This window comes from Apiotrichum porosum (genome assembly GCF_003942205.1).
Source record: "Apiotrichum porosum strain DSM 27194 chromosome Unknown scaffold_3, whole genome shotgun sequence".
Taxonomy (NCBI): Eukaryota; Fungi; Basidiomycota; class Tremellomycetes; order Trichosporonales; family Trichosporonaceae; genus Apiotrichum; species Apiotrichum porosum.
The window spans coordinates 2,661,733-2,673,400 of record NW_021167110.1 but is presented as its reverse complement, the minus strand read 5'-3'; the positions used below and the strand labels follow the sequence as shown (position 1 = coordinate 2,673,400).

Genomic DNA, 11,668 nt, shown 5'->3' with positions numbered 1-11,668 from the left:
AACCAACGGACGATAAGACTGCTGTTCGACAGCACGCGTTACCTTCAAAGGCGGTCTGTCCACGAGCCCACGTCTACCTTCCCCTCCAAACCTTCCTCATCTTACCCCACGTTCACCTTCCACTTACACCCACCATGCCGCCACCCTTGCACGCTGGACACCGGCGCAGCGCGTCAGAGTCCCGCCGCCTCGCCCGAGGCGAGACCCCGCCGCTCCTCCTCCGCCCGCACCACACGGGACTGGGGAGTGTGTCGCGCCTCATCTCGCAGTGGGAGGACATGAGGGAGAACCTCGCTGCCAGGGGGATCGGCCACCACAAGGTCCCGGCTCCTCCTCCCAGTTCTTTCATTCCGCCTCGTATCGCCTCTGCATCTGGCTGGGGATTTGGTATCAGTCGTGACGTCGACCTTGGTCTTGACGTTGACGTCGAGGGCTCCGCCTCCACCGCCACCACCAACAACGGTCGTCCGACCATCAACGACGGCCCTACCGCCAACGATCGGCCGACCACCGACGAAAACCAAACCACCAACGACCGCACGGCCGCCAACGACAACCCCGCCGGGAGGACGGGCCTGGCTGCCATCCTCGACCCTTCCCCGGGGATGGCCAGGAGGGCGGGAGTGGTAATGGATGCCGTAGCGGCTCACGAGGGAAGGGCCCATGGCTCTGGTGAACCCGTACGCGTCGCGGCTGTCATTAGGGGCAGGGGAACCACGTCTGGCCCCAGTCGTATTGCTGCCCACGCAAGGAAGCTGTCGGGCGACACGTCCAAGACCCAGCCCCAGCCCCAGCCCCGGACCCAGACGCAGACCAGTACGCGTGCACCGCTCCAGCCCCGCTCCACCAACATTCCCGCCTCGCACAACCAGCACGCTGCTCCGCCGTCATCGTTCAAGATGCAGGCGTCGGCGGCGGCGGCGACGACCGCGACGACGGCACGGCCCGTAGTGCACAGCACCGACCCCAGGAGCAACATGGCCAGTCCCACGCCTACGGACTCGGTCCCGCCGGTGTTGCCGACCACGCCGTCGCCGCCAGCCCGCCCGGTCCGCCACGCTCGTCGCACTTCCGGGGCCACTGCCGCTCAACCGGGCACACACGTCCACCACCGGGTTCAGACTCAGCCTCCTGCTCGAGCTCCCAACACCATCACCACCAACAGGGCATCCACTGCCGTCCCCATGGCCGACCTGCCCACCCTGCCGGCCTCCAGCCGCACTGCCACTCCCCTCGGAACGGCCGATACACATGTTCCCTGGCAGTGGGAAGAGATTGACGCGGTGCTGCGTCTGCGGGGCACGCCCGGCGTGAGCGACAGCGTGAGTCCGCGGCGACCGACACACAGAATGGAGTGTAGGCTGACGGATATCCCCCACAAGGCCATTCTGGACAAGATTGCAGATATCCTCGCTCGCCCGCCGCTCAGGGTTCATCGGCCGGTACCCAGGCCGAGCAACTGGGACGTATAAAGGACACTGACACTGGTGGCCACTCGGTGGCCACTGGCCACTGGTATCGCAAGTAGAAAACACCGGACAATTGATATTCGGAAAATGCATGTCGTTCAAAACATGACCCCGGACTCTTGCCCTCCGTGTACCACATCGACCCCCGGCCCCCTGTCCTTGTCGCCTTGCATGTTCTACTCACGTTTACCTCCTGCTGGACGCCATGACGCACGCCGAGGTCCAGCATGGCCGGTTTGATCGTATAACGGTTAGTACACAAGATTCTGAAGACCAACAGCCCCCCTTCTCCTCCTTCCAGAGGTCGAGGTGGCGTCCTACCTGTCGTCGTTCTTGTAATCTGGGTTCGATTCCCAGTCGGACCTGCTCAGCTGTATCTACAAAGAGATACGCGTTACCCTTTTGGCCTCTGTCCCTTGGACAAGCACAGGAAGGGATGGGGGCGGGCTGGTGGATGATGAGCGGGCGTGGTGAGTAGTTGGATGGCTGGTGGTCGGAAGTGGGGTTCAGTTTGGTGAGATGGTCGGCGGTGCTACGATGTGGGTATGCACTGAATGATGTGCTGCAGTGCTTGAGACAGTGAGACGTGTCCGCAAAGTTCTGATGTTGCGAGCTTGTATGTGATGTTGTCAGCTTGTGACGTTGCCAGCTTGTGAAGCCGAACGGCTTTGGGGAGTGTTGGCCCACTCCACTTGGCACTCGGGTGTGTGTCTGTCTTGCCCCACGACTGCCAAGACCTAACAAGACCTAGGCCATTGGGGACCTAGTCAATGGGCTCCCTGTCAGTAGGGTCAAGGCCATGGCCACCCCTGTCCGTCAGTCGCCAGTCTAGTCAGCCAAAGATGGGGGAGCTTGTGAGGCACAGGGTCGTATCTATATACATGAAGAATGAACGATGAAGAGAGGAGATGGAACGGCGATGATGGCGGTTGGGGCAGATAGAGACATGTTGAAAACAATGGCGTCCGTCCTTGGGCCATCGAGTCCCGTCGAGGTGGGGGATAGCGGTTTAGGCTAGGGGGTAGGTGGGACTAGGATGGCGGATTGGTGCGTGGTTGCGGCGGACATTTGCTCCTCTGAGGCTTGTTTCTTCTTGATACATATGACGGTCTGGGCTTCGGCTTGGCTTCTCCTGGTTGGTCTTTGCTTTCGATTCGTTACACGCTTCGCCTAGTCCTCAGAACCAAACTGGTTCAGGATGACTTCCATGTTGGCCGCCGAGGTCTGTGAATAGGGCATGACGTCGTGACGCTCGCCGGGGATCTGCTCGCGGAGGATATCGTTTTCCGTCCTCAGACTCATGGCGTAGCCAACCAGGTGGTCCATGACCTCCTTGCGGCGGGACAGCTCGTGGCGAAGGCGGGCGATCTCGTTGCGCGCGTCGACGGTGGCGTCGTACAGGACCGCATGGCGGCCTTGGAGCGAGGAGAGGGCGTTGCGCAGGCGGAGGGTCTCGTTCAAGTTTGCCACTCCCGCAGGCGGCTTGCGCAGCTGGACTTGGTGGACCGCTTCGTCGTCGCTGCTCATGGGTGGGGTCGTTGTTGACACGATCGCCGTCTGCGGGAGGGCGCTTGCGCGTGGGTCTTCTTCAGCGAAGCGGATCCGTGATTGGCGCTTGCTCGCTACGGGGACGACGGGGACGGGCGGGAGGGGACCAGTGGGGGGAGGCAAGGAGACGGGGCGGAGAGGTGGGGGGCCGGTGACCTTGCGGCGTTCGGCGAGGGGGACGTGGTTGACGGCACCGAGACCCATGCCTTGCTTGAACGACGGCGGGAGCGAAGTGCGAACCTTGCCGCCACCGCTGGCCGCCTTGGTGAGGGTAACGCGGTTTGGGGAATTTGCTTTGCTGAGCGACGCAGACTTGTTGGGAGTTGTTCCGGGCGCACGGTTGGGTGACGAGCGGAGCAAGGATGGCAGGGAGGTAAACTTGCCTTCTGGGATGGTCGTCTTGAGCTCGTTGGAAGGGTGGAAGAGGAGCGCCCACCCGTCTTCCATCATGCAGACGTCAAGCTCAACTGTACGCGGGGAGGGGCACGGGTCGTCCATGGACTGTCGAGGTTCCGAAAAGGTGAACGAAGGTCGAGGAATCCCTCCAAACGAGCTTCTGGAGGATCGAGAAGGCAGAGAGGTGGTAGAAGAGTTGACCGACGAGGACAGTGTGTTGTTGGATGAAGAGTTGGAGGAGCGACGACCGCCTGCACGAAGCACGAATGTTTGCCTGCGTGGATCAAAGAGGATGGGCATGTTGGGTCGAGTGACGGGGGGGACAATTGGGCTGGTGGGCGCAGATATGTAACGTTGGGGCTGTGTGTGCTGGCTCAACGTGTGCGTGTGATGCCCAATTCAAGCAACAACAACACGCAGTGAATGCCGACGCCACCTCTGCTCGTCGGATAGGGCAGTCGGAAAAGAAAAGCAAGCGCGGGCGCCTCGAGTGGAAAACACGAGACGAGGTGAAAAGGATTAATCCCCCCAGCGTCGGGCGGCGTGTGTCGGTCGGGCGGTGGGGCGAGAATGAGAGTGTGAAGGCGACGAGAAGCAGAGTGGAAGAGAGAATGAACAAGCCTGGGATGTTATTCAGTTGCCCTTTGCTCTCGCCGTCACGACTCTTCGCACCCCACAGCGCACAGAGTTTGTATCGGGCCGAGATAGCCAGCCATCCTTCAGGCACACCACTGCAGCGTTACGTACCACCCATGTTTGCATGGTGAAACAATCTTATGTCTGCATTACGTTGGCGACGATCCACGCATGGAATGCACAGGTTGAACATGGGGAGACTTGTCTTCCGCCAGCTGATGCATGTGGAAGAGACCAAATGCAAACGGATGTGTGTTGGAAAGCAGCTTTGGTTGGGACACTGAGGGCCAGGCGGTGCGTTCTTGATAGCCGGTCAACGAAAAATCAGTAAACGCCACCCATTCGTTCAAGGGGAGGGGCCTTTGTTGACATCAATGCCCAGCGCATTCTAAGTTCCTCCCACCTGCACAACCCTGGCCGTTTGCCCTACCAGCAACCGGTCGGTCGCCCAGCCTTTCTAGCTTGGACTTGAACAGCACGCCAGTGAGATCCACCAACGGCTTCGTCGCCCTCTCTACAACCGAGTTTCTCACAAAGCGTCGGAACATTCCACGCGCTAGCGCCGTGCACGACCAACGAAAGCAAAATCAGTCGCGACGCCAAACACCTTCCGCCTGGGATCCTGGGATCCACAGCTGAGGGAACCAGCTGGCAGCTGGCCTTGACGCATGGGCTGGGTCCAGGCAACCAGCTTTCCAGCTTTCCAGATCCCCGTTGCTCTTACGGCAAACCGTTTTCCTTCTCGCCCTCTGCATGTTCCCCCTCCAGTGTCAGCATGCAGTGCCTCGAGGCCCGCAGTCCGCGCACAGCGCCTGCGGGAGCCGACTGAATGGGCCACGAGAGAGCTTGCGAGCGTCACCCGTCGGATGGGAGAGGCGGTTCTCATCCCTCATGCATCGAGGCCACACACCACCGGCACCACCCAGGCTTGGCCGCCGTGGGCTGTTTGTGCCCCTGTGCTCCTCCTACCCGAGAGTGTCCAGTGTTTGCTTCATGCGTGGCATGAGCTACAAGCACGGCGAGGCTGCCATGTTCACGCTGAACAGCCGTCTGCAGCGGGAGCGGGTCAGAGCAAGGTCGTGACCATGTGGGTGTGGGGCCTGGATACATGGATACATGAGCGCAATGAACCTGGAGTAACATGTCTCCACTGGCCACTGGCCACTGGACCGAAGAGGATCAGCGAGCACCAGAGTCGGAGCAGGATGACGCAACAGGGCGTTATGCCTGGTAGGTGTATAGGTGAGAAGCACGTAAGTACTTACTTGCCGCACAGCAGGAAACTGCTTTCCAGTCCCCGACGCTGGGCCCCCAAGCAACCTTGGGCTGGGAGAATCCCTTTCCCATCCATGTTTCGTGTACCGTGTTAGGATGATGAAGCGAGAACGGCGGAGCGGAAGGCGTCCAGAAGGCCAGAAGTTTCGGAGCGAGGAAAAGGCTGGGTGGCTCGCAGGCGCTGCAACTGGACCTGTGCAGACGTACCCGACATGTACATATGGCGAGAGAGGGCTCATACCCCCCGACATGGCGGCTCGGTACATTACACGGAGCATGGACCGAGACCCCACCGACGTGACGCCAAGGCAAGACAAGCATCTCAGACCATGATGGGGTTGGGTTTGAAGATCGACGGAGACAGGGTGGGGTTGTTTTTCTCTAGAGTGTGACATACCTGCTGCCGCGCCTGATGGTCTGCTGATGGCATGATGGTGACGACGCGTCACGCTGAAGCTGGCAGGCCAACACTGTGGTAGCACAGGTACATATCCATGCATCATCGTCATCGTCATAAGGTGGTTGGTTCTACTGCTACTACGTATAAGGGACATCTGGGGGTGGTGGTGGTCGTGCGCACTCTGGGGCGGGAGGTGTACAAATAGGGAGTCATGGGGTTCGAAGAAAAGGTGTGGAGGGGTAGAGAATGGGTGTCAACTTCTGATGGGCCTTGGTTTCGGCGACAGCAGAGTAGGAGTGGCCTTTGGCATACTCTGCTGCGCCTTGTTCCGTGGCATCGAGTGAGGAGGTCTAGCGGATGAGGCGAAAGGTCGCCATGTCCGGAGGCGTATCGGCCCTCACAAGAATCTTGCGGGCCACTTTGCGACGCTCAGTGACGTTGTGGTGGTTGATGGGGCTGCTGAGTGGGTGAGGGTTGTTGGTAGGGTACATGCGGGGTGACGCGGCATCGAGGGAAAACGCGCCAGGCAGAGGCGAGGTCATCACGCCAGTGACGCCATGTCCGTGCGAGTGGGTACTCGAGTGTCCTGCACTCGACGAGTTGCTCGAGTTGCGTGGTGGAGAGAAGGGATGCGACAGCGCCTTGTCGGCGTCGTGCACACTCTCGCGGCGCGTGCGCGACGAAGGTGGTGGTTCGCGTGCCATGCTCAAACGTGCATGTTTGGCGCGACGTTCGCGTTCGGCCACGATCGGGTCAACGGATTCGGGCTCGGGGCGCGGCGGGTCCAGTTTGGTTGATGGCTGGCGCGGCGCGTGGGAAGGAGTGGTGTGCAAGTGGGTGTGGGTCTTCTTGTCGTGGGTAAGGCCGGGCTTGCCGAGCAGCGTCGAGGGGGGTTGGGAGATGTTGGGGTTGGGTGTGGCCTTGACGTTAGCAAAGTCAGAAAGGGCAAAGTTATGACTCACAAGAGCGCGGAGGGGAACGATCGGGCGACCAGCGGCCGACCGGTGAGCCATCGCCGACTTGGGCTTGCCTGAGGGTTAGCCTTGTACCGCAAAGCACAACTTACGCTTCTGGATCTCGACGTTCATAGTGGACATTGTTGTCACAGACAAGAGTCACTGGTTGCCCAGATCGGGATTGGGATGCCTGTTTATGGTTTTCGAGTCGTTGTCACTTTGACGGCCCGGCTCGATAGCGTTACGCTCAGCGCACAGGCCCGCGAGGAACGTTCGCGGTAGAAGAATTTGGGGGTGTGGGTGATGAGAAGGTGCAGAGACGCGGATGGGTGGGTGTCGCACGTGAGACCGGCTTGGAGACACGGTTGCAGTTGGTCCGAGTCGCGACGTGTCTTTGACGTCGAGGGAAGGCGAGGGGAAAAGGGCAGAAGGTGGGTCAACGGGGCTCTCAGGTGGGGGCCCAATCGGCTACGTTGGGGGGTGTCTCGACAGGCTGCCTCAGGCGACTTGAAGAAGTAGGGTTAGGAGTGGAGGTGTAGAAGAATGGATGCGGAGGGAGAAGGGTGAAAAGAAGAGAATGAGAAAAGAAAAAAGACGAGCCGTGTAAGCGGGTGGCGAATGTTGACGACTCGGTCGCGTCAACGGGGTGCGTGCGGCAGCTATCTCCTGCCAGGGATATCCGGTTGGGTGGACGGGCCCACGTTCCTTCCATTCCATCGTCCATAACCCACTCATGCATCATGCATAGAGCACCAAAAAGGAGCTTATATGGAAGTAGTAGTTCCTATGTACACAACTTGCTACTACAATTAGAGTGAGGTGAGAGAGCATGGACGCCAAAGGTCAAAGTACTTTGCCAGGTCCACCCGCAGCGCCGCTGGCGTCCGGTTGTGGTTGTTCCCGTAATTCGTAACACGCGCGTCCTGGCCAACAGACGCTCAAGCAGAAGTTGCTGGCCCAATGTACTGGAAACTCGCCTTTAAGACAGAGCATTGGGTGGGGCAAACCCATGCATGTCCACTTATGTCAACTTGATAGCAGTCGGGCAGTGCACAATGAATACATATCACACATCCGACTGCCACATATTTTTGGGAATTATCGTTTCCACTTGCTCTTAACAGCCCCCCCGCCTATGTGGTATGTGGTATATAGTGCATTAGGCGTGTCTACTGAACTGCAGTGTCCATGATGTGTATATACAAGATACAAGCATGTGTACAACTATGTACCGTGGTATGAAGGCAAGGGCAAGAATCTACAACGAAGGAAATCAAGCTTTTTCGTAGCTAATGAAGGCAAGGAGATTCAGAGGACGCCAGCTTGAGCCGCTTGAACGGCGTCTCCCCGAGCTCAACCTCGGCCACCTGTCGTCCGCGCTTGAGAGTGATGGATCCACCCTGCCCTCCACTCTCACCCCCACTTCCACCTTGGCTCCCACCCACAGCAAGCCTCGCACTTAACGCCTGCTCCAAACTCTTGATAGTCTGCTTCTGGTCCTCGTTCGTCTCCTCCAAGACACTGACAATCGCCTCAAGAGTGTCAACCGTCTTGTCCCTGTTCTCACACTTCCGCTTCAAAGCCTCATTCTTCTTCTCCAGTTCCACCATGCGGTCATTCTTGTCCTTGATCACACGCTTACCGGCCTCAAAGGCCTGGTGGGCAACGGCGAGGGTGTGGTGCTGGTCGGCGAGCTCACGTTCCTGTCTCGAGATGGATGCGTATGCGAGTTCGAGGTCGCGTTGTTTGGCCATGAGGAGAGACTGGAGGCGTTTGGTCTCGGTGGAGGTCTTGGTTCTGGAGTTGGATGTTGTGCGCTGGAGGTTGAGAACGAGAAGGTCCGAGGACAAGCCGGGGCTCTCGTTGTGTTTGGGACTGCTCCAGAGCATGCCCGCTGGCGTGCGGTGGGGACACGGCGTGTCCGGGGTCACCACCTAGATGGTGTCAGTCTCAGTGACCCGGATTGGCTCGAGAGTTCTCACCTCTGCCTCGAACGAGTCTGAGTAGTCATCCGAGGTTGTCATGTACGCAGGCGGGGTACGCGGTGGACCCATGTCGGGGCCGCGGTGTGCGCGGCGCAGCTCATGCATGAGAGACAGTAGGGTTTGGGATGCCTCTGCCTCGGTTGGCGGGATGTTGACGTGGAAGGGGTTGGAGTTGCGGTCCTCTTCTTCATCGCTGCCCGAGTGGGTGTCGCTCGTGAGATGAGACTGGGGAGGAGACGTGTGCGGCGTAGTGCTGAACCCCTGCCAACGTGGTGGCTGGTGCGCAGGAGATGACACTGAGTCGGCGACGTAGCTCAGCGGGTCCGACGTGAGCGTCACGCGGTGGACATTGGAGGGGCCGCTGCCAGTTGCGTGGTGGATTGCTATAACAGGATGGGACTGGGGTGGAATGGCAGGGAGACCCGGAGCAGTCTGCGTGCGCCAGATATCGACGTAGCCGTCAATCCGGCCGTCATGCGCGAGTGGATCGAACGAGCTCAGCACTTCCGCTTGGGCAGGGGTGAATCCCGAGGCCGATCCACTAGCTGAGGGGTGGAAGCTGGGAGTAGAGACGTGGGGGTAGAGGTGGGTATCGTGGGAATAGCCGTCATAGGCGTCTTGATTGTAGTCGTGTGGACCATCACTGGGGTGGCTCGAAAGCGAGGCGAGTTTGGGTGGCGAACGCTCACTGCTGGGTTAGAGTCTGATTTTCTGCCCATCACCCACGCGTAGAAGTGCTCAGCCATCTCATCGGAGTCCAAGAACGGGACACCGTTATCCTTGTCTGCCTCGTCACTGGAGGCGCCAAGGACAAACGCGTTGTTGAGTTCGTGATAGGGGTGGTTTTCTGGGGCGTGGCTGCTTGGAGCGCCCTCGGCAGCGTGGAACAGCTCGTGGTCTTCGTAGTCGCTGTCGTCCGCGCTGTGCACCTCCTCATGGTACTCGTCATCATAGTGTGTATCCTTGTCGCAAAGAGTGGTGTCGCCGTACGCATAATCCTTTGTCGTGGTGTACCACCCTTCCTGCGAGTGATAGTGGCGGGAGACCCGGCGAGGTGGCGTCTGTGGTACTGACCCCGCCCACTGGGGAAGGTGCGGTGGAGGCGAGACCATGGTGCGTGAAGGTGGTCTCGCAAGAGCCGCTTTGAGATATAAGGAGGATGGTGGTAGAAGATAGAGTGAGGAGACGCGTGCGCTCTCTGAAGGGGTCGGTGTGCGTGCAGATCGTTTGAGGATGGGGACACAAACATGGAAGCAGAATGAATGTGGCACGATAATCCTCCCGAGCCGCCAAAGGCCGATCGTCTCGTCCTCCAGTCATCAGTGTCATTGCTTTGCTACAGGTCCGAAATGCCTTGGATTATTAATCGCGGTATATCTAATGGACTGCCATGTAGTTCTTACCACCTCGTATGGGCATACAGCAGTGAGGGACATAAACTAGGGGGGGAAATGGCCCGAAAATGTGCGGATTTAATATCAACACCTCCTCGTCCTTGCCGCAACGACCAATCGTCCCCAACACGATCCTCTCACATCCTCTAAACCTTCCATAAGACCTAAGAAGCTCTTGTACACCCTAAAACAGTTGCAGGAGTCAAAAATGGAGACGCGGTGAGTCGAACACCGTTCTTCAACGCCACTTGCGTGCCGTTCATGTCCTGCCGTTAGACGACATCCCCGAGAAGTGGGTGCCAGATCGGCTCTGTCGAGCTGCTCGTGCTATCCCCTGCCAGAGTCGAACTGGCGGCCTCTCCCGTAGCAACCGGACATCCTGAGGTGGGTGTGGGTGTGAAGGGAGCGCGCTAACCAACTGCGCTAAGGGGATCCTTGATGTTGACCTCTTGAGCGTGAAAAGAGGATGCCATGGGGGGGGAGGTGGAGCTAAAGATGAACAGAGAGACCCTGGTGGAAACTGTGGGGGTGTCCTGTACCCCACGCAGACATGTGGCATAAAGGGAGCACTTATTTCGCTGTGTTGCTTCCTCCAGTAGGTCAAGGGGTCTGACTCTCTGACCTTCCCCAACTCCAGCCACAGCCAACCGCCCATTTGTCTTCCACCACTGCTTTGTAGTTCAAAACTTGTCAGTCATGCCTGTGAGAGGGTTGGGCGACTTGGTGGCCCCTAGGGTCAAAGTGAGCGAAGTTCAACCCAAGAGACGGCAACAGGAGGTCGGTGGGAGTACGCCCAACATGCCTCCCAAGTCTTCTTCTCAACTCTGCACGTTCCCACGCCGTCCTGCAATCCTCCTGGGCTCCCAGACATCCAAAAAGCTTGGCTTGGGAGGCAATGAAGCCCCTTCTGACGAGAGTGGGATTCGAACCCACGTCCGAAGACTGCGGATTGACATTCTCTTCAAGAGATCGAGAAGAGGAGTGGAACAACCTTAACACAGCGCCTTAGACCGCTCGGCCATCTCGCCGAGTACGTTACTAGGCCTGGCTGTTCGAAGACGCGCTGTAGCTATGCATGTTGATAGCTATGCATGTTTACAAGGTAATGGAGATGGTCTGTGGAGCGCAGTTAAGAATTGTTGCCCTCCTGGAGGGTTGTGGATGTTGATGAATGAGATTTGAGGTGGTCGGAGGTATGAGGAAGCGAGCCACAACACATCAGAATCCGCGCCTCACTCCACCGACGGTGGGTCAAATGCACTGCGCTGCCTTCCACATGGCCACTCTTTCAACACGTTTCCTCGACCATACTTGTTGTATCTAACGGGGTTTACACATGCAAGAAAAGAATGGAACCGTAATGAAGGGAACAGGGAATGCATGACTTGACTGGAGACAACGACAAAAGTATTCACAAGAAACGCGGACAAAACAAAATCAATTAGTGTCAATCAAACGATACTGGAAGCAGGCAACGGGTGGACGGTGGATGGGTACGAGGTGGCGCCAGCGCTCACCAAGCAGGTTGTGGGTGGGGTGGGGTGGGTGAGGTGGAGACCAAAGGCCAGAGACGGTAGCGAAATCGAAGTGCCGTTGACGAGTTGACGAG

At 58.5% G+C, this 11,668-nt stretch overlaps 5 protein-coding genes and 2 non-coding genes across 7 annotated transcripts; 3 read left to right on the top strand and 4 right to left on the bottom strand.

Moving 5' to 3' along the window:
• Window positions 1–134: 134 nt before the first annotated feature.
• On the top strand, window positions 135–1,528 carry EHS24_006612 (uncharacterized protein; the record flags this gene model as incomplete). The annotated part of the gene is made up of 2 exons (XM_028622021.1): window positions 135–1,322; window positions 1,430–1,528. The coding sequence occupies 2 exons, from the start codon at window positions 135–137 to the stop codon at window positions 1,526–1,528; spliced, it is 1,287 nt and encodes a 428-aa protein (XP_028478473.1).
• A 174-nt stretch (window positions 1,529–1,702) lies between these two features.
• Window positions 1,703–1,834, top strand: EHS24_006611. The gene has a single exon. It is a non-coding gene; the product is annotated as a tRNA-Gln (tRNA).
• Window positions 1,835–2,639: 805 nt separating this feature from the next.
• On the bottom strand, window positions 2,640–3,713 carry EHS24_006610 (uncharacterized protein; the record flags this gene model as incomplete). Its single annotated transcript, XM_028622020.1, has 1 exon — window positions 2,640–3,713. The coding sequence occupies one exon, from the start codon at window positions 3,711–3,713 to the stop codon at window positions 2,640–2,642; it is 1,074 nt and encodes a 357-aa protein (XP_028478472.1).
• Window positions 3,714–6,074: 2,361 nt separating this feature from the next.
• On the bottom strand, window positions 6,075–6,821 carry EHS24_006609 (uncharacterized protein; the record flags this gene model as incomplete). The annotated part of the gene is made up of 3 exons (XM_028622019.1): window positions 6,075–6,644; window positions 6,687–6,754; window positions 6,791–6,821. 3 exons carry the CDS (start codon window positions 6,819–6,821, stop codon window positions 6,075–6,077), a joined length of 669 nt encoding a protein of 222 aa, XP_028478471.1.
• Window positions 6,822–7,969: 1,148 nt separating this feature from the next.
• EHS24_006608 (uncharacterized protein) lies at window positions 7,970–9,777 on the bottom strand (the record flags this gene model as incomplete). The annotated part of the gene is made up of 3 exons (XM_028622018.1): window positions 7,970–8,614; window positions 8,663–9,353; window positions 9,392–9,777. 3 exons carry the CDS (start codon window positions 9,775–9,777, stop codon window positions 7,970–7,972), a joined length of 1,722 nt encoding a protein of 573 aa, XP_028478470.1.
• Window positions 9,778–10,387: 610 nt separating this feature from the next.
• EHS24_006607 lies at window positions 10,388–10,492 on the bottom strand. The gene has a single exon. It is a non-coding gene; the product is annotated as a tRNA-Val (tRNA).
• A 263-nt stretch (window positions 10,493–10,755) lies between these two features.
• EHS24_006606 (uncharacterized protein) lies at window positions 10,756–11,055 on the top strand (the record flags this gene model as incomplete). Its single annotated transcript, XM_028622017.1, has 1 exon — window positions 10,756–11,055. The coding sequence occupies one exon, from the start codon at window positions 10,756–10,758 to the stop codon at window positions 11,053–11,055; it is 300 nt and encodes a 99-aa protein (XP_028478469.1).
• Between the last annotated feature and the right edge of the window lie 613 nt (window positions 11,056–11,668).